Raw genomic sequence first — 26,653 nt, 5'->3', positions numbered from 1 at the left:
TGGTGCAGTGAATATTCCCCTCTCTTCCCACTGCAGTAGTTTCTCTGCACTCTGCCTTCTCCCCATTCCATCCCTGCTCCTTTGAACCAGGCCACTCACCCCGTGGTTCCTAGCAAGAAACAAATGCAAATCTGCTCCAAAAATCTAGTAATGAGCTGGCTAGTGTGTAAATGCACCACTGCCCCCGATGGATGGAGCTGGAGCTGTTTATCTATGTGCCATAGACCCTATACTGCTGACAGCTAATGTGGATGGTTCTGTAGTTCAAACTAGGGAGAGGGACTATACTTTTTGATGCAGGAGGCTCTGAGTTCTGTCCCTAGAGCAGGGCTAGATGATGACATGGTAGAAATCCCTGCACCCCTTCTACACTACAGCTTACTCCATTGGCAGCATCAGTGAAACTGTGTCAGAGCTGAAACATGCTATTTTCCCTAGTGTAGACACACCCACGTTGTCCAAGGCCATGCTCTATTTGTCCGGTTGGGCTTTTTGATGATGTCACACCAAGCACTACCTCCCAATTGCTCACCGCTGGACCCATATCACTGGGGGACAAAAACGTATCCCTGCGCCCATTGTGTTCTGTGGGTGGGTAAAGCAGTGAAAGGAGGAAAAAGATACAGAGATTCTGTTCTTTCCCCCCTATCTATAATTGACGTTTGAAACCACTACAGGCTTTATCTGCAAAGGCAGCCAAACCTTGTACCTCCCCTGTTGCCCAGCTGTCACTTCCCCCTCTCCTTCCCGCAGCCCCCAGCATCATGCCACGCTAGGGCTTTGGTTCAGTACTGACGCAGAGCACCCCAGCTGGACTGGCGACACCACGTCTTCCAGCACAGTGTGTTCTTTAGATGCCTCCCATCTGGTGCTGACTGAACCCAGGCCTGCGCTGCGGTTTCTAGCGAGAAGAAATCTTGGCCTGTCTCTTTATTTTGCCTCCAGTGTCAGCTGCGCAATGATGTGTCTTGTGCTATTCTGTCATTGCAGAATCACTATCAGCAGAGCGGCTTGGAAGGCTTTGTGAAGGACAAGATCGAGGCTTTGGAGAAGGAGATTGAGAAATGTTTTGCCCAGCTGGAACAGCCCCTTAACGAAGGCGTGAAGAAAGCAAAATTATCTCACCAAAAAACATTCTCTCAGCTCCTTACAGTGAGTAGCAAGCTCTCGACTTAGACCTCATGTGCAGCTTTCATTCTCTGGCCAGCAACTGCCTCCACCTTTGATTCCCTGTTGCTTATTAACTTTTAAGAAGTGCTTTGAGATCTGTGGCAGAAAGTCCTATAAGGGCTAAGAATTATTATTGGGTGTTGAGAGGATTAATTAAGGTTTGTGAAGGGCACTGGATAAAAGGCACCAGAGGAGAACAGCATGTTATGGGCTTGATTCTGATCCTCTTATTCGCATGGAATAGCCACTTACACCAATGGGACTTCTTGTGCGGTACAGTGCTACGCAGTGAGTAAGGGTATTGGAATCCAGCCCCAAATTAATATAGGGCTCCATTCTGCCACCTTTACTCGGGTGAGTAGTACTTTGCTCCCCTGAGTAGCCCTCAGTGGGATGACTTGCAGAGTAAGATGCTTCTCAACTTGATCTGTGTCACTGTAGTGTGGACACTTTCTACAGCAACAGAAGGAGTTTCCATCCTGCAGTTAATCCACCCCCTTGAGAGGTGGTAGCGAGGTCGAAAGAAGAATTCTTCATCTACCTAACAGTGTCTACACCGGGCTTAGGTCATCTTAACTACATCTCTCAGGGGTTACGTCAATCTACGTTTTAGGTGTAGACCAGGCCTTAGTCTCTGTGCCTGTGCTCCTCATCTGTACGGTAGAGATAATAATCCTTCCTTCGTCAGTCTATTAAGACAGTAAGTGAAAGGGCAGGGTGTGCTTGGGCAAACTTCTGTATAGATCTATCCTTCTTCCAGCATCTCAGCTTAGCTTTTTGCTGATGCACAGGCCAGAGCTCTGTCTTTCCAGAAAGCATCACAGAGACTCAGACCTCTCTCCTGTAACCTCTGGTGCTATTGTATGTAAAACCCTGATAAATGGAGGGTCATAGTTCCCAGTCATTTCCTGGGGAAGCACCGGACACTTTATTGATAAAATAACCATTGAGCCCTCACAAAACACACAGTAAATCATATACAACATTGTAATTGCATTTGGAATACTGTGAAGAACATTTAAACAAAAGCTCTTAGACAGTAAATCTGCTTATACAGACTCTCCCCCTTTTATTTCAGCTACAAACATTCCACTATAAGGTTTCAGGGTAACTGTCTGTACTTTAGCTCATATATCAAAACACACCCGCCTCTGGTCTCCTCTCAGAGATGATTTCTCAGGGCTTGTCTACATTTAATGTGGCTTGTGTAGTCATGGCAGAGCTCTCCCCAGCGCTCTAAAAAAACCCACCTCCACGAGGGGCGTAGCTACCAGCACTGGTTCACTGTCTACACTGGCACATTACAGCGCTGTTTTTTCCCCCACCCCTGAGCGAGAAAGTTGCAGCACTGTAAAGTGCCCGTGTGACTTTGCAGTGTGACTGTGGTGTGTCGTGTGTGTCACCTGGACTCTTCAGAGCTCGAGAACACTCCTGTCAAACACTTCAGACCCTGGCAGCGAACAAACACTCTGGGGAGCTCCCCAGCTAGCAGCTTCCAGCCCTTGGGGCAGTAGCTGACTGGTCCTCTCAGTTGCTGGTGAAACACAAATCTCTAGCCTGTATCCAAAGTGGTGCAGGGATCGGGATCAGCCTATAAAATATCCATTCCCTGGATCTCTACAAGCCTCTCGCTCTATAGGGCACCATCTTCTCCCCATAGACCCAGCTAACACGGGCAAGAATTCACAGACCCTCCCCTCAGTAAGTGCTGCCCCATTCGTGCTCTCTAACCGAGACAGAATCCCAGTTCAGAGCAGTTAGCTGAGAGCCAAATGTAAGTGCCACAGGTTCTGTAGCCTGATTCTTTAATAGTATTGATTGCCATTTGCTATAAATTTAATGAGCTGGGGGTAATAGGTTCTCATTCCAGAATCAGACTCAACAGAATTAAAATGAATAAGTTCAATATCTTGAGGGGAACCCAGGGTGCATGGCAAAGACACTGACACTGAGGGCAAGGCAAAGTCTTAGCCACTTTTATTAACACAATCAAGGAAGAGAAGGAACTTCCAAACCACAAAAACAAATAGCAGTAATATAGCATTAGGGATACCTGTGGTGTCATCCCCTGCATATGCTCATCTACTCACATCCTTCCTAGGGGACCTGGTGTGAGAGACAAAAGGACTAGCCCTGTCCCTGGCATGCCAAATGAGTCCGATGGTTCAGACCCCCAACACCCAAAGGCCAGTCCTAGATAAGAACAATGAAGAGCTGAAGGGTCAATGATGGAAACCTAGTGCCCGCTACATGGTGGCTTGGCCTATTGTAGGCCCTGGGTGCTATCATGAATATTCATTCAGATGCCCAGCTTCCCCTGTCCAAATCTGACTTCCTCACCCTCATAATATTGGGGTGCCCTTATCCGATAGGTTAACATATTAATGCCTTTTAGCGCATTATCATAGATGTCACCTATTGCTAAAGCAAGTTTGTGGTTAAACATCTGCCAACAATTCTATCCGAAAATATCCCAGCCCAGTATCAGTTCAGTGTTCCTGCAGTTGCCTGGTATCGTTAAGTACCAACTTCCTCTCTTGAGCAAGCTATTACCCTAGATTTTGGGGAACTGGGAACTGCCGGGCCATTTTATATATGCTGGTCACTCAATTACAGACCTCAAAGTCGCAATACTCCAACAAAAAACCTTCAAAAACAGACTCCAATGACAAACTGCAGAATTGGAATTAATTTGCAAACTGGATACCATTAAATTAGGCTTGAATAAAGACTGGGAGTGAATGGGTCATTACACAAAGTAAAAACTATTTCCCCATGCTAATTTTTCCCCTCTACTCTTACTCACACCTTCTTGTCAACTGTTGGAAATGGGCCATCCTGATTATCACTACAAAAGTTTTTTTTCTCCTGATGATAATAGCTCACCTTAATTGATTACTCTCGTTATAGTTGGTATGGCAACACTCCTTTGTTCATGTTCTCTGTGTGTATATATATCTTCCTACTGTATTTTCCACTGCATGCATCTGATGAAGTGGGTTTTAGCCCCTCAAAAGCTTATGCCAAATAAATTTGTTAGTCTCTAAGGTGCCACAAGGACTCCGCGTTCTTCTTGCTGATACAGACTAACACGGCTGCCACTCTGAGACCTACTTTACTTATTTTAACATGGTTAAGCCAATGCCTTACAGGATACAGGCCTGTAGGTTCCTTGCGTTACTGCTAAGCTAGCTCTATCAGCTACACCACTAAAGGTAATAAATGCTCCCCTGTCCCCCGCTCTCCACGCCGCTATGGACCAACATTATCCTAATACTGCCCTAGTAAGTAAAGCTGGAATAGCACTGACCTGTTCCCAGAGTGGTGCAGGGATGGGACCCAGCCCCCACAGCAACCTCAGTTCTTGGTCCTGCTTCGATCAGCTGCTGTCCACAGGGCTGTTTTTAATTCCTCTATTTATAACCTTCCCCCGCTCGCTCATTGGCTCAGCTCTCAGAGCTGACTTGCGTATGACCGGCAAAACAGGTTCCCACAATGAAAACTTCCTACACAGCCTCACTAACTGCTACTGAGCTCATCAGGTACCTGCCATGCCCTGTTCTGGAAGTTTCTAGGTCTTTCTGAGTTGCCCTGCCCTGCTGTCCGCACGTCCGTGTGCAAAGACACAGAATAGCCAGCTAAGATCCATGTCTCTCCCCACTATATCTCCCCCGTCCCGTGGAGAGACAAAGTCAAATGCTGCAGTGTAAAGCACATGGGTTAGAGTAGCTTTTCAGGACAGGCCTGTCTCTCATGGGTGCATCTACACTGCAGCTGGCATCTGATCGAGCGATTGCACTACAAATAGAAGTGTAGCAGTGTCGGCGCAGGGGGCAGGGGGTTAGCTGCCCCAAGTACATACTTAGGGTCTTGGACGGATCAGAGTTAGTGTGGATGGATATGTCTACTTGAGCTGGAAATCACATCTTCCGGCTCCACTGCATGTATGTACAGCTCCCTGCACAATGGGGCCCTAGCTCAGTTGGGGTCTATAGGTCCTATTGTAATACAAATCGTAAGTAATGTATCCCATACACACTTCATTACAACTGTGTTTCCAATTATCCAGCGAGACACTGGCAACCGAGGCTTCCACAGGACCCTGAAAGCCGTGTGCCAGAAGAATGGCGTATACGCGTCCCGGATCTTTTCCCGCATAGACTTCAACAGTGCCCTCGCTCAGCCCATCTATGACAAAATCAACCCCACGTTTGCAATCATATTCAGGTGAGAGGAGCCCTGTCCCACTCAGGCTGCAAAGACACCGAGCCTCCTTTGGTAGGGCTGTCTGGCCTCCCCTTTGGCCTCAGGGTCCTGCAGAACCCTGTTCCCTGGCCCTCCTGGGTAACCCAGTCTGCTCTTCACCTTGACTGTCTTGAGTGTCTTCTTCAGACTGATTTGGCTCTTCAAATTCTTCGTCATGGCTGTCGTTCTCTGTGTCATGTGTTCTACTGGAGACTTTTCAACCATATCTGCATCTTCACGGAGCTCTTCTGGCTCAACAGTAGAACCAGGTCTGCTAAAATACTTGCTTCAAGCACCCTTTTGCTTCTGTCTTTCAAGTGCCTTGGCCTTGTATATGGCTCTTTTCTTACTCCCACTTGGGTCCTCTCTACCAATGTCTCTTGATCTCTTACCCATATGGATAGACATCACCACATTCTAAAAGAATATTAATTATAGATTTTCACTTTCATATTAGGAAAATAATTTATGTTTTGATCGTTGTACAACTGATTTTCTTCAATAATGTTTATTTTATTAAAATTTATAAAATATGTCCTTATTTTTATATTAGATGAAATTAAGACAATAGGCCTAATCAGTTTTAAGATATATATTTGCAACCGTAATGAACAGTAATGAACTTAAGTCTTAAAGCAGCAAGCGAAAAGCATAGTTCATTTATGATATTTTAAGTATATGGAATACCAAAACAACGTGTCGTTATAAGTGTTATAAGTGTTTTCGCATTGCGGAATCAGCTGGGGCTAGCTAACGCGTAGTACATCATTATTATTATAGAGACAATTTATAGCCATGGTTAAGTTCAACTTACCAGTAAAAATGCAAATAATCCTTGCAATACAGCAAGAGGAACTATGTGACAGGTTGCCCAGCAGCTCTGGGTTGCCTGATTCCAATGCACTCCGCGCAGCCGTGACGTCAGGGTGTGACTCAAACACGGGCGGTACGCTGGGGCCAGCTCTGGCCCCCGGAAGGGGTGGGGCCTAGGGCGGAAGGGCTGGGGCTGAGGGGGTCAGAGCCAGCCCCAGCCCACCCTGTACGGTAAGTGCCCCCTCCTTCTCCCTCCCCCACCGGGGTAGCAGCAGCAGCTCGGGGCTCGGGGGCTATTTAAAGGGCCCGGGGCTCCCCTGCTTCTACCGCCCCGGCCCTGTAAATAGCCACCAGAGCCCTGGGGAAGTGGCGGGGCTCCAGCGGCTATTTAAAGGACTGGGGCAGCAGAGGCAGCTGGAGTCAAGGGCCCTTTAAATAGCCCCTGGAGTCCCCGCTACCCCAGGGCTCTGGGGGCTATTTAACGGGCCCGGGGCTCCCCTGCTTCTACCGCCCCGGCCCTTTAAATAGCTGCCGGAGCCCTGGGGAAGCGACGGGGCTCCAGCGGCTATTTAAAGGGCTGGGGCAGCAGACACAAGGGGAGCCCCGGACTTTTTAAATAGCCCCCAGAGCCCCGCAGCCCTAGCCCAGGGCTCCAGCAGTGGGGCTCTGGTGGCAATTTAAAGGGCCTGGGGCTCCAGCCCCTGCTGGGAGCCCCAGGCCCTTTAAATTGCCCCCTGGGGAAGCCGGGCCACCCCGGAGCCGGTGCGCCGTACCAGGGCGTACCGGCTTACTTGATTTCTCTTCTTCAGGGCGCAGGGCCCTCTTAGGCGCGGGGCCCGATTCAGGGGAATCGGTGGAATCGGCCTAACGCTGGCCCTGTTAGAGGCCCTATAAAGGCAGCAAAGCAGCCAGTCAGTGGCACAGGAGCTGGCAAACAGAACGGAAAACAGGGGAGTTCGAGTGGGAGTTTATAAGGGGAGCTTGAGGGAGGGACTGTTTGGTGTTCGTTTGTTTTTGTTTCCACCTGACAGGAGCTTAGGCAGGAGGGCTATGACAGATACAGCGGCAGCAAGGAAGATGACCGGATGTGGAAGCTGCAGGATGTACGTTATCCTGGAGCGGGTACCTGAAAAGAGCTTCGTTTGCATGAAGTGCCACCTGCTAGAGCTGGTGGAAGAGAAGATCTGAGGTTTGGAGATGCAAGTGGAAACTAGGTTGAATTTCAAAGGGGATTCGAGCAGATGATGAAGAGAAGGTGAGAGAAGGTTGAAGGGAAAAGTCAAGACTCTCAGATGCAAGCTGGATTGGAGAACTGTGAGGTAGACTGCTGGGTGAAGAAAGTGGCCAGTGGAAGCATGTGACTACGAGAACCAGGCAGAGGAAAAGACCAGCTAGTGAAGGATGAATAGAGCTCAGGAACAGGTTTGCTGAGCTGGAGAATGAAGAAGGGGCACAGCAGGCAGTAGTGGAAGGTGAGAGGGCAAGGAAGAAGAGAAGAGTGGCTAGCCCTAACAGCAGAGGGGAAGAGTCAATAGAGAAAGCCTGTATCCTCCTGGGGCCGACTCGCAGAAGATTGCAAGAGGGAACAAAAGACAAGAGAACTTGCAGCCAGAAAGAAGGCTGGAGAATCGCACCACCTCCAGGATGAGGCAGAGCTATCTGAATGGGGCTCCTTACTAAGAACAGACAGGCCTGTCACCAGAGCTGATCCGGAGAAAAGAAGGGTGTGCTGTCTGACGGGCGCTAAGATACAGGCCCGGCTGGATTTACAACTTTCGCGCCGCTAGGCACAGAATCTTCAGCACCCCCCCTTGCTCCCCATGTGGCCCTGCCTGGAGCCCCCCCTTCTGCATCCCCATGTGGCACTGTGATACACCCCACTCCCAGCAGCCCTGTGTGGCCCGCTCTGCCTCCTAACCTGGCTCCAAGAAAGCTGCTGTGACTTAAGGAAAAAATGCCCCTGCACCTGCCTGCCAGCTGTTTGCTGCCACTCACCAGACCAGTCAGCCTCAGCCAGCTCAGGCTGTTCTGGCACCACAGTGGCCTCTGGAAAATTCTGCCTCCCTCGAACAAGACTTCTGCACATGTTTCAAATGGCTAAGGGGAGGAGGCACAATATGAGACCAGCAGCGGGTGGGGCATCTCAGCAGCGGGCAGGGCAGATCTCCCTCCCGAGCAGTGTGGCCAGCGGCTGCAGGGCAGCAAAATAGCCCAAAGTACCGCAACTCACAACTGCTAAAAATAGCCCAACTGGGCTAGGAAATTGCACACTTGGCAATCTTAGTGCACCCCTAGAACGCTGTCGCCCCTAGGCGTGTGCCTACTGTGCCTAATTGGAAATCCAGCCCTCGATATGGCATGTGGATCGGAGGCTGAAGAGGATCGTAACAGGAGCAGGAAAGAATCCACTGACTATCCTTCACATGGGAACAAATGATACTGGTAGATTCTTTCTGGAGCGCATCAAGGGAGACTGTGCCAGACAGGGGAAGATGCTTAAGGAAATGGAATCTCATCTTCAGTGGAATTTTACCTGTCCCTGGAGGAGGATAATGAAGGCGAGACAAGATTATGATGGTCAACAGATGGCTCAGGCAGTGGTACTATGAGGAGGGCTTTGGGATGTTTGACTACGGGGAGGCATTCACGGACAGAGAATTGTTCCCTTGGGATGGACTCCACCTGAGTAGGGAGGGAAATAGACTTCTGGGATGGAGGTTGGCACAACTGATTAAAAGAGCTTTAAACTAGGAACTTGGGGGAGACGGTTGGGAGATGCTCATATAATCTCCACGCCTGATCCTAATATTGACCAGGAGGAAAATCAAGAAAGAAAGAATACAGCAGTAGATAGGAGAATGGACATTAACAGGAAAGATACTGTCAATACCAGTGAAGGTAACAGACAGGCAATACTGGCGGTAGAATGACTGTACCCAATTGGGTGAGGAATCTGGGCAAAGCCAACCAGCAACAGTTAAGATGTTTGTACACCAATGCAAAGAGCCTGAGAAACAACACGGAGTAGCTAGAACTACTGGTGCAGGAAGTGAAACTGGATACTATAGGGATATCAGAAACATGGTGGAATAGTAGTCATAACTGGAGTGCAGGTATTGAAGGGTATATGCTGTTCAGGAAAGACAGGACTAAAGGTAAAGGTGGTGGAGCAGCCTTGTATATTAATGATGTGGCAGACTGCAAACAAATGAGACATGATGGAATGGATAAAACAGAATCTGTTTGGGTCAAAATCACTTTGAGGAAGAAAGCTACCAGAGGCGCTATTGGGTTAGTGCTGAGGGTCTGCTACAGACCCCAGGATCTGATTTTGATCTGGATAGAGACCTCTTTAATGTTTTTAGTGAAATAAATACTACTGGGAATTGTGTGATTATGGAGACTTTAACTTCCCAGATATAGATTGGAGGACAAGTGCTAGTAATAATAGTTGGGCCCAGATTTTCCTGGATGTGATACACTGACAGATTTCTTCACCAAAGAGCCACCGAACCCACAAGAGGTGATGCCATTTTAGATTTTGGTATTAGTGTGTAGTGAGAACCTCAGAGATGAACTGGTTGTAGAGGACAATCTTGGTTCGAGTGATCATGAGCTAATTCAGTTTAAAATAAATGGAGGGAAAACCACAAATAGATCTGCAACTAGGGTCCTCGACGTCAAAAGGGCAAACTTTAGAAAATTAAGGGAATTAGTTAGGGAAGTGGACTGGATTGAAGAACTGCAGGATCTAAATGTGAAGGAGGCTTGGGATTACTTTAAATCAAAGTTGCAGAAGCTACCTAAAGCCTGGATCCCAAGCAAGGGGGAAATTTGTAGGGAAGCGTTACCAGACCAAGCTGGATGAGCAAGCATATCGAACAGATTATTAAGAGAAAGCAGAAAGCCTACAAAGAATGGAAGATAGGAAGGATCAGCAAGGAAAGCTACCTCTTGGAGATCAGAAATTATAGGGGGAAAGTGAGAACTGCCCAAAGCCAAGCAGAGCTGGACCTTGCAAAGGGAATTAAAACCAATAGTAAAAGGTTCTGTAGCCATATAAATAAAAAGAAAACAAGGAAAGAAGAAGGAGGACCACTAAACACTGAGGATGGGTGGAGATCAACACCTAAACAAATACTTTGCCTGAGTTTTTAATAAGGCAAATGAGGAGCTCAGGGGTAGTAGCAGGGTGGCTAATGGAAATGAGGATATGGAAGTACAGTAGAAATTACCACATCTGAGGTGGAAGTCAAACTAAAAAGCTTCATGGGACTAAATCAGAGGGTTTGGATAATCTCCATCCGAGTATATTGAAGGAATTGGCACATGAAATCACAAGCCCAATAGAAAGGATTTTTAATGAATCTGGAAAACTCGGGAGTTATACCCTATGATTGGAGGATTGCTAATATAGTAGATGTTTTTAAGAAAGGGGGAAAAAGAGATCTGAAAAACTACAGGCTTGTTAGTTTGACCTCAGTTGTATGCAAGGTCTTAGAACAAAAGAAAGAGAAAGTAGTTAAGGACATAGAGGTAAACAGGGATTGGGATAAAATAAAACAGGGTTTTACAGAAGGTAGATAGTGCCAGACCAACCTGATCTCTTTCTTTTAAGAAAACAACTGATTTTCTTTAGACTAATGTCCCTGGATTTAAAGTTCCACATGGGAAATTAGTTAAATTGGAAAAGATGGGGATTAATATGAGAATTGAGAGGTGTATAAGGAACTGGTTAAAGGGTAGACTACAACAGGTCATACTGAAAGGTGAACTGTGAGTCTGCAGGGAGATTGCTGGTGGAGTTCCTCAAGGATTGGTCTTGGGAACCATCTTATTTAACATTTTTATTCCTGACCTTGGCACAAAAAGTGGGAGTGTGCTAATAAAATTTGCAGATGACACAAAGTTAGGAAGTATTGACAATACAGAGGAGGACCAGAATATCAGATTAGATCTGGACAACCTTTGAAAACTGGAGTAATAGAAATGGGATGAAATTGTATAGTGCAAAGTACAAAGTTATGCACTTAGGAACTAACAAGAATTTTTGCTATAAGCTGGGAACTTATCAGTTGGAAGCAACAGGGGAGGAGCAAGACCTGAGTGTATTGGTGGCTCACAGGATGACTATGAGCCGCCAATGTGATGTGGCCGTGAAAAAGGCTAATGCGATCCTAGGATGCATCAGGCGAGGTATTTTCAGTAGCGATAAGGAAATGTTAATACCATTATACGAGGCACTGGTGAGAGCTCATCTGGAATACTGTGTGCAATTCTGGTCTCCTATATTTAAGAATGATGAATTCAAACTGGAATAGGTGCAGATAAGGGCTACTAGGATGACCCAAGGAATGGAAAACCTACCTTATGAGAGGAGACTCAAAGAGCTTGGCTTGTTTAGCCTAACCAAATGAAGGCTGAGGGGAGATATGATTGCTCTCTATAAATACATCAGAGGGATAAACACTAGGGAGGGAGAAGAGTTATTTAAGTTAAGGGCCAGTGTTGACACAAGAACAAATGGATATAAACTGGCCATCAAAAATTCAGACTTGAAATTAGATGAAGGTTTCTAACCATCAGAAGAGTGAAGTTCTGGAATGGCCTTCCAAGGGGAGAAGTGGGGGGCAAAAACCTAACTGGCTTCAAGACTGAACTTGATAAATTATGGAGGGAATGGTTTGATGAGATGGCCTACAATGGCATGTAGCCGATCTTCGACTGCTAGTAGCAAATATCCCCAATGGCGGTGATGGGACACTAGATGGGGAGGGCTTTGAGGTACTACACAGAATTCTTTCTGAGGCGTCTAACTGGTGTGTCTTGCTGAAATGCTCAGTGTCCAATGGACCACCATATTTGGGGTCAGGAAGGAATTTTCCCCCCGGTCAGATTGGCAGAGACCCTGGGGTTTTTTGCCTTCCTCTGCAGCATGGGGCACGGATCACTTAGAGGTTTAAACTAGTGTAAATAGTGGATTCTCTGTCACTTGAAGTCTTGAAGTCGTGATTTGAGGACTTCAGTAACTCAGCCAGAGGTTGTGGGTCTATTACAGGAGTGGGTGAGTGAGGTTCTGTGGCCTGCGAGATGCAGGAGGTCAGGCTAGATGACCATGATGGTCCCTTCTGGCCTTAAAGTCTTAGTCTGTGAGATCTGCCTCGTAGCTCACTGTTGGACTCCTGACCCCAGCTCTGACCCATACTCTGAATTCTGGCCTCTGACCATCCCTGCTCTGACCACTAGGCATGACTGTTCAAGCCCCAGTCATGACACATTATTATGACTGTAGACAAGACGATCAGCCCTGACTCTCCTCTCTCGTCCACCATTTATAATTGTTATGGTAGGGCCTAGGAAGCCCAGTGAAGGATCCTGGCTCCCATTGTGCTGGGCACTGTGCAGACATGTGAAGAAGAAGACAGACCCTGCTCACAGTCTGGGCATAAGACAAATGGTGGGGATGGATAGGAAGATGAGTAACAAAAGGAAGTGGGCTTAGCAAAAAGCAGAAGTCTCAACTGGCACTAGCGTAGGCCAGGCCCGAGGGGTGCTGTGTAGGTCCCAGCAGAGCTGGATTTAAGGAGGGATTTCAGGAGAATAAGGTGACACCTTGACAAATTTTGCAGCTCCATTGCTTTCAGCGGGCCTGCCCCCACCTGCCATTCACACTTTCGTTAATTGCACGGTACCTGAGTAACTTAGGGAAATGCCACCCTGTGCCCCTTTGGGGTGTAAGTGGCGTTGGATATTGGCACGTAAGGAAATGAACAAAGCTCCGTGGCTTCAATCCTTCCCCGGTGCCCAAAAGGAGAAGGGCTCAGCCCAGTAGTTGAGGCAGTGGAGGTGTCACTCCTGCAGAGCCACGGGGTCAAATGTTTACCCCAGCTGCTATAGAAAGGTGTGTTTGGGTGTTCGCTCCTTCCTGACCGAGGGGAATCTCCCAGCTTTACACTATTGGCTAGAAAAGGGGGTGATCTGGACCTGAGCAGAGGGAGGGAGGGGGTGTGATAGGCACCTGTGTGCACTGGCTTCAAGTGATCCTGAGCTGACAGAACAGTTCTCAGGGGATCGGTCCAGGTGTCATATGGTAGAGTAGCCCTGTGGCTGCTCTAGCTTATACCAGAGTCAGCATGGCACCTGGCCAGCTGTGGGATTGGATGGGGGGGGTACAGATGGCTTAGAGCCACCTTTGTTTCTCCTTCTACCTCCCCACTCAGCTGTGTTGAGTAAGGGAGGATCGAGCCAATTTGTCTTTTTAATGATTTATATTTTATTATCTAACTAGGATCCAAAAGGGAACCAGAGCCTCGTTGAAACCCTGCCTTGATATGTTCAAAGACTCGGTGCAGGAGAAAATCGGTGAGGTTGTGAAGAAGAGCCCAGTGACCAGGGACCACTGCAAGCTCAACTTCTTCATTGAGGAAGTAAGTTGAGGTTAAGAAAAGAGTGAGTGCTCTGCCCTGCCAGACAGAACTTCTGGGGTGAGAGTCATCCGGCTATTCTGCCTCTCCACTTGGCAGGGCCGAGGAGGGCTGCAGGATGGGGATAACCATGGGAGGGTAACAATGGGTGATGGGGATAACAATGGGAGAATAAGAATGGGTGATGAGGACTCTCAGGGAGTGCAGGATCAGCTCTGTGATGAACTCTGCCTTCTGACCCACTGATAAGAGACCTGAACAGCTGTAGGTTGTAGCCAACACACAGTGTTTAGCATTTATTACCTGGCATCCATGCAGGGCCAGACTCTCAGGTGCAGCAGAGCTGTGTTTAGCACAGGACCCAAGGGGGGAGCACAGGGGGTGGAGAAATCGCCTTGACTCCAGGACTGGTTTGGCCCTGGTGTGACTTAGAGCACCCTAAAGGCCTAAATGACACTGGTAATGGTTCCCCTAGGGACCATCCTGACTGGAAAGGACGGTCAAAGCCCAAGGCAATGTGCTCCATACCCCCCCCCCCCCGATACATTAACATGCCTCCTGTGCCAGGTGGGCTGGGATAGTGCGGTGTGTACAGTGATGTCAGCCCAATGGGAGGGCCAAGGACCAATCCCCAGTCTGTAAGATAATCAGACATCGAATCTCTGTGCACACCAACGAAACCTGGTGAGGTTTGAAATAAATAGCAAGGACTGAAAATAATCCTGGTCCAAGGCAATGCTCCCTCTCATTTTTTCCATCCATGGGCGGAATGAATTTTGTTATGTGCACCGAGGGATGTGCGCCACCAGTAGACACAAAAAACCTAGATATAATATATTTTAAGTTACCACAGGGATAATTACTCCAGCCAGGACAGGTTAGGCATTTTAGAACTCACTACTCAAAGAATTCAATTTAAGTGTAAGAGAAATAAAAATGATGAAATGCAGAGACCAGTCAAAACACTCAAATAACACACTTTGAAAGAATAAAAGTACAGAGAACGTGTGTGCATTGCAGGAAGTATCAAGAAGTGTGTGTGTGTATGTGACAGAGACAGGGGGAGAGGGAGAGAGAGAGAGAAACAGACGGAGATTGCGTGTGCTGGCAGCTGGGGAATTCTCAGAGACCGCCTGTCTCTTTAAGGCACTCACTCACTCACTCACCCGGAAGGCTGCTTCAGACCTCAGACCGCAACAGCTTTCTCCAGCTCAGAGTCCTGAGCCAGGCTGTCCCCTCTCCCCTGCTTTGTGGAGATGGGGTGCAGGGGGACACCCTGACATCAGCACCTCTCTCCCCCTGCCTGCTCTGCACAGCCAGCAGGAGGGTCTTGGGAGCAGCTGCAAGAGTAACATGGCTGCAGAGCAGCAGGGGGAGGAGCACCTGAACACACGCTGCTGGATGTGCGCAGCTCTGCGGCACTTGAATCTCTCCTGGGCAGCCGCCCAACCATGCAGCTTAGAGGGAACAAAGGTCCAGGGTCCGGGATAGTTTCACTCCCCTCTGCACCAGTTCCACCATAGCACTGCTAGGCTGATGATGTGTTTAAGGTCTGGTCTCTTGTGAATTCCTAAGGCAAGTACCCCAACTGCTTTATACCATTGGAAAGCAACTGGGAATCCCAAAGGACATACCAGACTGGGTTCTCATCCTCGTAGCTAACAAGAGAACCTGCCCCCTTAACTGGCTGGTGATTATAATCAGCTGGAGCCATCAGGGCATATGTTGGACACTGTGGACTGGACTAGGTCGTAGAGGTGGAAAACCATCAGAGACTCAGTCTGCACCTCCAACCAGGGAATCTTCAGACACCCTTGAGGCACAGGAGCAATGAAGTTAGTTAGAAGGCACCAGGTGTTCTTTAGCCTTTAAGCTGGGGAAAGGTTTGTGGAGCTCACAGGCTGTTTGAATTGACATATTTGTATCTAAAACTCTGGCCTTAAGAATCCCACACCTGCATATTCCACCTTGATTCTGCGTCTAACCAATAAGCAAACCACCCCTGAATCCCTGATCAGGTCTTCTGTTCCAAACCGTTTACTTAGATCATTTTTACAATTGAGGGATTGAAAAGATAACGGCAAATGCTTTAAATTGATTCATGCAGACAAACATCATCCTGAGGACCCTGGAAAGAGAGATCCTTAAGAAGAAGATGGCTGTCTACCAGTCCCTTCCGCTGTCCATCCAGAGTGACCTAAAGCCTTACTATGAAGGTAGGACCCTTTTGCTGGGTGACCCTGCGTTTTGTGGTGTCGGTTTGTTCTCTGGCACCAGGCCATGAGGGAGTGATGATGATGATGAACTTCTTTTACTTTAGCCTCCAAAGTGGAAAAATGCCAGGTGAAGGGAGAGCACATTGGTCTCTATCTTCAACCATAAAGGAGATGTGGAAGCATGTTGTAATCACTGACTGTCATGGCGTGTATCTATCCCATGCTGGCCCAGCAACCAAAGGTTTAGCACAGACACTGCTGATTGGCAGCCTCACGGCAGCTGGGAGTATCAAAGGGCTGAGAAGCAGAGAGGCGTGGCGCCTGCCAGAGGAGTGAACAGGCTGGAGAAGGGAACTCCTGCCAGCAGGCTGCTGAAGAGCCACCGGGGACAACACCCTAGAAAGAGACGACCAGAGCACCAGGCTCAGCCCGCAGAGACCTGAGGGAAGGCAGGAAGGAGCTCAGGGCACAGCCGGAGAAAACGAACGCTGATCCAGTTTATCTAGCTTGAGGCCCTGAGCTGGAACCCAGTGGAGTGGGCAGGCCTGGGTTCCTCTACCAACCCCCTGATGAACTTAAGGGCAGAGAGAGTTTTCAGATTTCTGGGCACCAGGAATAGGTGAACTCAGGTGCCAGAGGGGGCACCATTGCACCGACGCACTGACTCACACAGACCCATCAAGTAAACGAGTCATACGATGAAATGGCTGGAAAGAATTATCGAGAAAAGACTTTGTGAGGAACTGGAGCATCAAGTAAGCGACAACCAATCTGGGTTTGTGCCAGGAAGGTCAACGATCAGCACAGGCCAAATACTGCAGGAGAAGTGCAGGGAGAAACGCAAGGAATTGCATTTAGTGTTTGTGGACTTGGAGAAGGCTTATGACAGCGTCCCTAGAGGTGATGCCTGTGGACATGCAATCTGCTAGAGTTATACGTTCAGACTATCATGGACATGTACAAGGGCCACAAAACAGTAATGAGGAGCAGCTCCGGCTCCAGTGGGCCATTTACTGTAGGGTCTACAACAAGGATCAGCTTTAAGCCCATTCCTGTTTGTGATTGTAATGGACACCTTGAGGCAGGGCATTAGGAGAGAGGCTCTATGGAGCATGCTTTTCATAATGTTGACAAGAGATGACATAATGTTGTGCCGCAAGGATAAACACGATCTAGAAAGGGACCTAGAATGATGGAGGGCTGCAGGAGCAGAAAATTGTTTACAAATCAGCTGTCAAAAGATGGAATACACATGATGCTTCATGGAGAGGGACAAGGAGAATCCAGTAAAGATGGATGGTATAGTGTTACAGTCTGTGCAACAATTTAAATACCTCAGATCAGAGTTATCCCTTGATGGGAATGGAGATGTGGATGTTAGGAGTCTCATGAAGAGCACTTGGTGTAAATGGAGGGAGTTGATGAGGAGTTCTCTGCAATACTAACATGCCAAGAAAACTAAAGAGCAAAGTGTATAAGACCATGGTTAGACCAGCCGTGACATACAGCTCAGAATGCCAAGAAGGAAGAGAGAACGACTACTTCACACTGTGGAAATGAGAATGCTCTGGGGGACAATGAGTAAGAACAGAGCTGAGATGCTAATCAGTGAAGTGGTACGAGCTGTGATGCAGGTCGATCCCATCAGGGAAAAGCTGAAGACCATTGACTGAGGTGGCCGGGTCATGTGAGACAACAACACAGCGAGAGAGTACAATATCTATTAGTCACAGGACAAAGACCATGGGGAAGACCCAGAAAAGGGTGGTTTGAGATGCTGGAGGAGGAAATGAAGAAGGTTGGTGTCAGCTTGGAACATGCACTTGACAGGAACGCTTGGCGACCAAGAACAAGAGCCAACGACCCTGACTAAAACGGAACAGGAAAGCGAAGAAGAAGTTTGTTCTCTAGCCTCTTGAAATGTTTTTTTTCCAGTCAGATAGAAGAACTCTTCTTGCCTCTCACTGGGGACCAGTTACAGGGACCATCTCAGTTTCATTAGCACCAGTAAAGCATGAAGCAAAATCTGTAAATTGGTGTTCTTGGGCAACATGGTTTTGGTGGTGCCGCAGATATGGCCAGTGCTCCCTTCCAGCCATCCAGCCAGGTTTATTGCCCTCCAGCCACAGTGCCCCCTGGCAAGGAGCGGCTCAGTCAGCGGGTGGAATTTCTGCTGTCCTGTCAGCCATGCAAAGGGTTAAGGTGAGGTACCCCACCATTAATAGACTGAGACAAACAACTTACAGACGACCTTATGTGTTTCATGACACCTGCTTGTTACCTCCTTGCTCCTGATGTCTCTGGCAAAACATCCTTATTCATCAGTTCTGTCAAATCCTCTTATCTTGTGCTAGATTGGGGGTGTACCTGTGCTAGCCTTCTGGAATGTGTTTACATACAAACCCAATGACTAGTGCTTCTTAGAAGTGCCTGTGTTTTAGCAATTCTAGCAGGATCCTTGCCAAGTTCATGTACCAGACAGTGAACTTGTAAGCACTTGTTTTAATACATGGCCTGACTTTGGTTCACAGGTCTTATGACCCTGTGCTCCGTGCTGTCTCTCTCTCGCTCGCTCTCTCTCTCTCCTGCTGGAGTCAGTCTGAGATCCTTGTGGATGGGTGGAGGCAGAGCCGTCCCTTGGATACGGCAAATCGAGGCGACCGCCCTGGGCCCCGCGCTTTGATAAAATTGTGAGGAAGCGGGCAGGGAGGTGGGCAGTGGGTAGTAAGGAGGCGAATGGGGAGGCGAGCGGCAGGCTGGTGAGGGGGTGAGGAAGACCCCCCAACCAGAACCTCCCCCTTCCCCCAGTGCCTCCTACCAGCTGGCAGGCCCAACCGATCAGCGCCTCCCCCTCCCTCTCAGTGTCTACTGCCTGCCGTGGATCAGATGTTTCGCGGTGTCAGGAGGCACTGGGGGGAGGAAGGAGGAGCGAGGGCGCAGCTCGCTCGGGGGAGGGAGCAGAACTGGGCGGGGAAGAGGCAGGGTGGGGTGGGAAGAGGCGGCGCAGGGGTGGGGCCTTGGGGAAAAGGGTGGAGTGGGGGCAGGGCCTGGGCGGAGCCAGGGGGAGCATCCCCAGGCAAATTAGAAACTCGGCGCCTATGTCCCAGGCCTCACATCCCCCTAGGGATGGCCCTGGATGGAGGAGTTCCAGAAGGATTAAAGAGGCGTGGGAGAAGGAGCCAGGGCACTGCACTGAGGCAGAGGAGTGGGATGGGGAAGAGTCTTGGAACAGGGATTGGGATCTGGCACAAATCAATTCCTGCTCAGCGTTTCACTGGCATCTCTGCAGTGCCCTGAGGCAGTGAGGTCCCTCCCACTCTGGGCTGGGGCACGTGTGGGCATGGAGGGGTCATTTGCATTGAGGAATATGAGGGAGTGTCATTCTCTGGGGCAGCCAGGCTGGCTCCTTTCTCCAGCACTAAAGTCACTGTCACTAGAAGAAGCAGCTAGATGTCCCTTCGAGTGGTGCCGTCACTGCCATTGGTTGCCGTTACTTTCTTCACCTAAACCCAGTACGTGCCACCCTCCCTGCCCCAAATCCTTCCCAGTCTTGTCTAGAGCTGTGACTGCTCCCATCTTTCCAACAGAGGCGGCTAAGATCCAGGGGCCGCGATCCTGCCAGAGGATGCAAAATATCCTCAAGGAGAACATTGAGAAAAAGACAGAGGGTGGAATGTTTGAGAAGGCAAAGGAGAAGATGAAGATGCAGCTCCAGGAACTGAAGGTGAGGGATGCTTCCCCCTGCTCTGTGGGGCTGTATTGATGGGTTTGGGTGGTGCTGTCTGGCAACAGTACCGTGTCCACAGAGGGAGCGGCCCAGAGCAAGCTACCCAGCCAGAATGTAGGCCAAAGATATTGGAGCAACCCCCCTGCTCCATGGGATGTTCAGTTTCCACTTAGAGCAGACACAACGTGACCTTGATTTTCAAGGCCTCCTTTAAAGGTCTGATCTTGCAAACACACCTGTGCCTAACAGAACAGCACCATTGACTCCAGTGGAACCACAAATGGGCTTTAAAGTAAGTGTGGGCGTGTTTGCAGAATCACTGATATTTATTATTTGTGTTACCGTAGCGCTAAGGAGCACTGGTCATGGCCAGACCCCACCGTGTTGGGCGCTGTATAAACATAGAACCAAAGGACAGGCCCTGCCCCCGAGAGCTTACAATCCAAGAATAAGACAAGAGACAGCAGGTGATCGGAGTGTAAATGATCTCTGTACAGTGAGCTGCATGGAACTCGAAGGTGTAGCAAGAAAGGGTAGTGACTGCACCATTTTCCTGAGAGTAGGTGTATGCTCTAGCAACTCAGACCTTCTTTGTATAGAACAACAAGGGGTCCTATAAAGGTAGCCAGCCAGTCAGACAGTGGCACAGACAACTGCAGCAGCACAGGAGCCAGCAAACAGAGCTGTAAACACGGGACTTTGAGTGGGAGTTTGCAAGAGGAGTTTGGGGGGGAAGACTAAGAGCCAGGCAGAGGAACAGACAGGCTCATGAAGGGAGGGTGTGGTGTTCTAGCAGTGTTTTGGTGCTTGTTGGGGGTTTGTTTTGCTGTGGGTGGTGGTGTTGTGGTTTGGTTTGTGTTTCCCAGATTTACAGGATTTAGGTGGGAAGCCTATGACAGATACAGAGGCAGCAGTGGTAGTGACCCAAGCAGTGGAAGACATAATGAAGATGACTGTATGTGGAAGCTGCGGCATGTACATGATCCTGGAGGGAGTACCTGAAAAGAGTTTTGTCTGCATGAAGTGCCGCCTGATAGAGCTGATGGAAGAAAAGATCTGAGGACTGGAGATGCAGGTGGAAACTCTGGTTGAGTTTAGAAGGGGGTTCGAGGAGATGATGGAGCAAAGACATGAGGAGGCTGAAGGGAAAAGCTCAGACTTGCAGATGGATGCAGGACCAAAGAACTCTGAGGGGAGACTGCTGGGTGAGGAAAGTGGACAGTGGAAGCATGTGACTAAGAGAACCAGGCAGAGGAAAAGACGGACTAGTGAAGGAGAAATAGAGCTCAGGAACAGGTTTATGGAGTTGGAAAATGAAGAAGGGGCACAGCAGGTGGTCGCTGAAGGTGAGAGGGCAAGGAAGAAGAGAAGAGCAGCTAGTCCTATAGGAAGAGGGGAAGAGTCAATGGGGATAACAACACCAAATATGAGCCCCAGGAGGATACCGGATGGGTTGCAGAGGATTGCAAGGGAGAATAGGAATCGAGAGGACTTGCAGCCAGAGGGAACAGGGGATAGACCGGAGAATCGCACCGTCACCAGGAAAAGGCAGGTCTACGTGATTGGGGACTCCTTACTGAGAAGACTAGACAGACCTGTAACCAGAGCTGATCCAGAGAACAGAATGCTGTGCTGTCTGCCGGGTGCTAAGATACGGGATGTGGACCTGAGGCTGAAGAGGATCCTAACGGGAGCGGGAAACAATCCACTGATTGTCCTTCATGTGGGAACAAATGATACGGCTAAATTCTCGCTGGAACGTATCAAGGGAGACTATGCCAGGCTGGGGAAGACGCTTAAGGAAATCGAGGCTCAGGTGATCTTGAGTGGGATTCTGCCTGTTCCTAGAGAAGGGCAACAAAGGTGTGACAAGATTATGACGATCAACAGATGGCTCAGGTAGTGGTGCTATAAGGAGGGCTTTGAGATGTATGGCCACTGGGAGGCATTCATGGACAGAGGACTGTTCTCTCGGGATGGACTTCACCTGAGTAGGGAGGAAAATAGACTTCTAGGATGGAGGCTGGCACAACTGATTAAGAGAGTTTTAAACTAGGAATTTGGGGGAGATGGTTGGGAGATGTCCAGGTAATCTCCAAGCCGGATTTTAACACTGAGAAGGAAGAAAACGAAGTAAGAAAGAATACAGCCGTGGGTAGGAGAATGGACATATGGAGGAAGGGTAGTGTAGATACCAGTCTAATAGGTGATACTGGCAGTAGAATGTCTGGGCCTAATCGGGTAAAGAATCTGAGCGAAGCAAAACAGCAAAAATTAAGATGTTTGTACAGTAATGGGAGGAGTCTAGGTAACAAAATGGAGGAACTAGAGTTACTGGTGCAGGAAGTGAAACCAGATATTATAGGGATAACAGAAACATGGTGGAATAGTAGTCATGACTGGAGTGCAGGTATTGAAGGGTATGTGCTGTTTAGGAAAGACAAAGGTAGTGGAGTAGCATTGTATATCAATGATGAGGTACGAGCAAGCATCTCAGGGAGGTGATTAAGAAAAAGCAGAAAGCCTACAAGGAGTGGAAGATGGGAGGAATTAGCAAGGAAAGCTACCTTATTGAGGTCAGAACATGTAGGGATAAAGTGAGAAAAGCCAAAAGCCATGTAGAGTTGGACCTTGCAAAGGGAATTAAAACCAATAGTAAAAGGTTCTATAGCCATAAAGATAAGAAGAAAACAAAGAAAGAATAAGTGGGACTACTGAACACTGAGGCTGGAGTGGAGGTTAAGGGTAATCTAGGCATGGCCCAATATCTAAACAAATACTTTGCCGCAGTCTTTAATGAGGCTACTGAGGAGTTTAGGGATAATGGTAGGATGACAAATGGGAATGAGGATATGGAGGTAGATATTACCACATCCAAGGTAGAAGCCAAACTCGAATAGCTTAATGGGACTAAATTGGGGGGCCCAGATAATCTTCATCCAGAATATTAAAGGAACTGGCACATGAAATTGCAAGCCCATTAGCAAGAATTTTTAATGAATCTGTAAACTCAGAGGTTGTACCGTATGACTGGGGAATTGCTAACATAGTTCCTATTTTTAAGAAAGGAAAAAAAGGTGATCCAGGTAACTACAGGCCTGTTAGTTTGACATCTGTAGTATGTAAGGTCTTGGAAAAATTTTTGAAGGAGAAAGTAGTTAAGGACATTGAGGTCAATGGTAACTGGGACAAAATACAACATGGTTTTACAAAAGGTAGATCGTGCCAAACCAACCTGATCTCCTTCTTTGAGAAGGTAACAGATTTTTTAGACAAAGGAAATGCAGTGGATCTAATTTACCTCGATTTCAGTAAGGCATTAGATATGGTTCCACATGGGGAATTATTAGCAAAATTGGAAAAGATGGGGATCAATATGAAAATTGAAAGGTGGATAAGGAACTGATTAAAGGGGAGACTGTGACGTTGCAGTCTATATGATTTTATAAAAATATGCTAATGAGTGAATATAATGTAACTGGAATATGCTTCATGCAAAAGGTCTCTTGTAAGGTATCATTACAAAACTTATAATCTACTGAGTGTGATCATCCTATTTGTATAAATGTACCACTCTTGTATCTGAATCCAGAAATATGAAATATAACTCTGAGGGCCTATTGTAATTATGCAAAGTGTGGGCCATTAATGGTGGTTTGGAATCTTGATGGCTCCCATCAACCAGGACAATTGACTGTGGATGGCTCTGTTTGCAGGCAGGCCTTCCTCTGAGTCAGGCTGGGAGGAATGAAGGCTTGGGGTCTTACAGTGACACGTGATCATGTCACCTGAACTGGAACCCATCTTTAACCTAGTGCTTTTCCATTGGGGGGGGGGAAGAGAACCCAGAGGGACAAAGGATTCCCGCCTTATGCAAAAGATATATAAATGGGTGTAACAGAACAAAGAGGAGAGCCATCATGAGGAATCCCTTAGCTACCATCTGAACTGGAACAAGGGCTGTACCAGGGGAAAGGATTGTGCCCAGACTAGGAAGGCATCCAGTCTGAGAAAAGAAACTTATTGAAACATCTTTCAGGGTGAGATATTATCTGTACTCAATTGTATTACTGTATTAGGCTTAGATTTGCGTGTTTTATTTTATTTTGCTTAGTAACTCACTTTGTTCTGTTTGTTACTACTTGGAACCACTTAAATCCTAGTATTAGAGGGGTAGCCGTGTTAGTCTGAATCTGTAAAAAGCAACAGAGGGTCCGTCTGATGAAGTGGGCATTCACCCACGAAAGCTTATGCTCCAATACTTCTGTTAGTCTTAAAGGTGCCACAGGACCCTCTGTTGCTTTTTACTTAAATCCTACTTTCTGTATTTAATAAATCACTTTTTACTTATTAATTAACCCATAGTATGTGTTAATAACTGGGTGGGCAAACAGCTGTGCATATCTCTCTATCAGTGTTATAGAGGGCGAACAATTTATGAGTTTACCCTGTATAAGCTTTATACAGGGTAAAATGGATTTATTTGGGTTTAGACCCCATTGGGAGTTAGGAATCTGAGTGTTAAAGACAAGAACACTTCTGTAAGCTGCTTTCAGGCTAAGCCTACAGCTATTAGGGGACGTGATTCAGACCTGGGTCTGGGTTTGCAGCAGGCTAGCGGGTCTGGCTCAAACCAGGCAGGGCACTGAAGTCCTAAGCTGACAGGGCAGGAAAGCAGGAGCAGAAGTAGTCTTGGCACATCAGGTGGCAGCTCCCAAGGGGGGTTCTGTAATACAACCCGTTACAGAGACTACAACGGGTCGTACTGAAAGGTGAACTGTCAGGCTGGAGGGAGGTTACTAGTGGAGTTCCTCAGGGATCGGTTTTGGGACCAATCTTATTTAATCTTTTTATTACTGACCTTAGCACAAAAAATGGGAATGTGCTAATAAAGTTTGCAGATGACAAAAAGCTGGGAGGTATTGCCAATACAGAGAAGGACCGGGATATCATACAGGAAGATCTGGGTGACCTTGTAAACTGGAGTAATAGTAATAGGGTGAAATTTAATAGTGAAAAGTGCAAGTGCATTTAGGGATTAATAACAAGAATTTTTGTTATAAGCTGGGGACGCATCAGTTGGAAGTAACAGAGAAGGAGAAGGACCTCGGAGTATTGGTTGATCACAGGATGACTATGAGCCGCCAATGTGATATGGCCGTGAAAAAAGCTAATGCGGTCTTGGGATGCATCAGGCGAGGTATTTCCAGTAGAGATAAGGAGGTGTTAGTACCGTTATACAAGGCACTGGTGAGACCTCATCTGGAATACCGTGTGCAGTTCTGGTCTCCCACATTTAAGAATGATGAATTCAAACTGGAACAGGTACAGAGAAGGGCTACTAGGATGATCCGAGGAATGGAAAACCTCTTATGAAAGGAGACTCAAAAAACTTGGCTTGTTTAGCCTAACCAAAAGAAGGCTGAGGGGAGATATGATTGCTCTCTATAAATATATCAGAGGGATAAATATCAGGGAGGGAGAGGAATTATTTAAGCTCAGTACCAATGTGGACACAAGAACAAATGGATATAAACTGGCCATCAGGAAGTTTAGACTTGAAATTAGACAAAGGTTTCTAACCATCAGAGGAGTGAAGTTCTGGAACAGCCTTCCAAGGGGAGCAGTGGGGGCAAAAGACATATCTGGCTTCAAGACTAAGCTTGATAAGTTTATGGAGGGGATGGTATGATGCGATAGCCTAATTTTGGCAATTAATTGATCTTTGACTATTAGCGGTAAATATGCCCAAAGGCTGTGATGGGATGTTAGATGGGGTGCAATCTGAGTTACTACAGAGAATTCTTTCCTGGGTGTCTGGCTGGTGAGTCTTGCCCACATGCTCAGGGTTTAGCTGATCGCCATATTTGGGGTCGGGAAGGAATTTTCCTCCAGGGCAGATTGGCAGAGGCCCTGGGGGTTTTTCGCCTTCCTCTGTAGCATGGGGCACGGGTCACTTGCTGTAGGATTCTCTGCACCTTGAAGTCTTTAAACCATAATTTGAGGACTTCAGAGCTCAGACATAGGTTAGGGGTTTCATACAGTAGTGGGTGGGTGAGATTCTGTGGCCTGCATTGTGCAGGAGGTCAGACTAGACGATCTTAATGGTCCCTTCTGACCTTAAAGTCTATGATTCTGTGATTCTGTAACAAGCTGTTTTTTAACACCTGGCTCAGTGTAATGAACAACACTTTCCACAAGTCCGTTAAAGCGATGTGCCCATGGTAACTGTGAGCACATCTGTTTGTAGGTGAATCCAAGTATTTGCAGGACACTGGAAGATGCAAACAAGCAGTTTGATGCTGCTCTCTATTTTTACGCATGCAAACTGATGGGGCCCACAGTGAGTGTGAAGGCTTGTTGAACCAGCCCTATGTGTCTCTGTGGATAGTACTGAGCATAGCTACTGCCTAGATATTACAAGAAGCACCTGTGAGATGCAAACAGTTCTGGTGACATTGTAAATGTTGTCCCCTGATATAGACAAGGTGGGTGAGGTAATATGTTCTATTGGACCAGCTTCTGTTGGTGAGAGAGACAAGCTTTCAAGCTTCACAGAGCTCTTCTTCAGGTCTAGAAAAGGTAACTAGTGCATCACAAATAAATACAAGGTGATACTGATGGTTAAGCATAAGGGTTTAACATGTGGCACCATTTTAAATGAAGTGGGCAGGTAACACCTCTGCAGTCATAGGACAAAGGAGGGTTAGTAGGCTACAGATTGTTGCAATAAGCCATAAATCCAGTGTCTCTGGTTTTTGGTGTCTAACAGAGTTATGTATTTAAGGTCCCAGGCTTGTCTTTTGAGTGTTTTGTGCAGGTTGCCTTTGAGGAAGAGGACTGAGAGATCAGATATGGAGTGATCGCTTAGTGAAAAGTGTTCCCCCACTGGTGACAGGGTGTTTTTGTCTCATCATTTTTCTGTATGAGTTCATTGAAGGGTGTAGTGATTATCTGTTTTTACCCACATGGTGGTTGTTGGGGAATTTGATGCACTGGCTGAGATACACCATATGTTGTGATAGGCATGTGTAGGACCCCTGGATTGAAAAGTGTAT

The 26,653-nt window shown here is 47.6% G+C and overlaps 1 protein-coding gene across 1 annotated transcript in view; it reads left to right on the top strand.

The window, feature by feature from the left end:
- Positions 1-26,439, top strand: part of NUGGC (nuclear GTPase, germinal center associated) — a 74,682-nt gene extending 48,243 nt beyond the window's left edge. Inside the window, exons 12-18 of the mRNA XM_029913048.1 lie at positions 991-1,152; positions 5,240-5,397; positions 13,517-13,655; positions 15,760-15,868; positions 19,456-19,592; positions 25,846-25,938; positions 26,368-26,439. Coding sequence (XP_029768908.1) covers positions 991-1,152; positions 5,240-5,397; positions 13,517-13,655; positions 15,760-15,868; positions 19,456-19,592; positions 25,846-25,938; positions 26,368-26,439 — 870 coding nt within the window. The remainder of the gene's footprint in view (positions 1-990; positions 1,153-5,239; positions 5,398-13,516; positions 13,656-15,759; positions 15,869-19,455; positions 19,593-25,845; positions 25,939-26,367) is intronic.
- The last annotated feature ends 214 nt before the right edge of the window (positions 26,440-26,653 follow it).

This window comes from Terrapene carolina, unplaced genomic scaffold (assembly GCF_002925995.2).
Source record: "Terrapene carolina triunguis isolate 2854851 unplaced genomic scaffold, T_m_triunguis-2.0 Scaffold427, whole genome shotgun sequence".
Classification (NCBI taxonomy): domain Eukaryota; kingdom Metazoa; phylum Chordata; order Testudines; family Emydidae; genus Terrapene; species Terrapene triunguis.
This window is presented reverse-complemented; position numbering and strand designations above follow the sequence as displayed.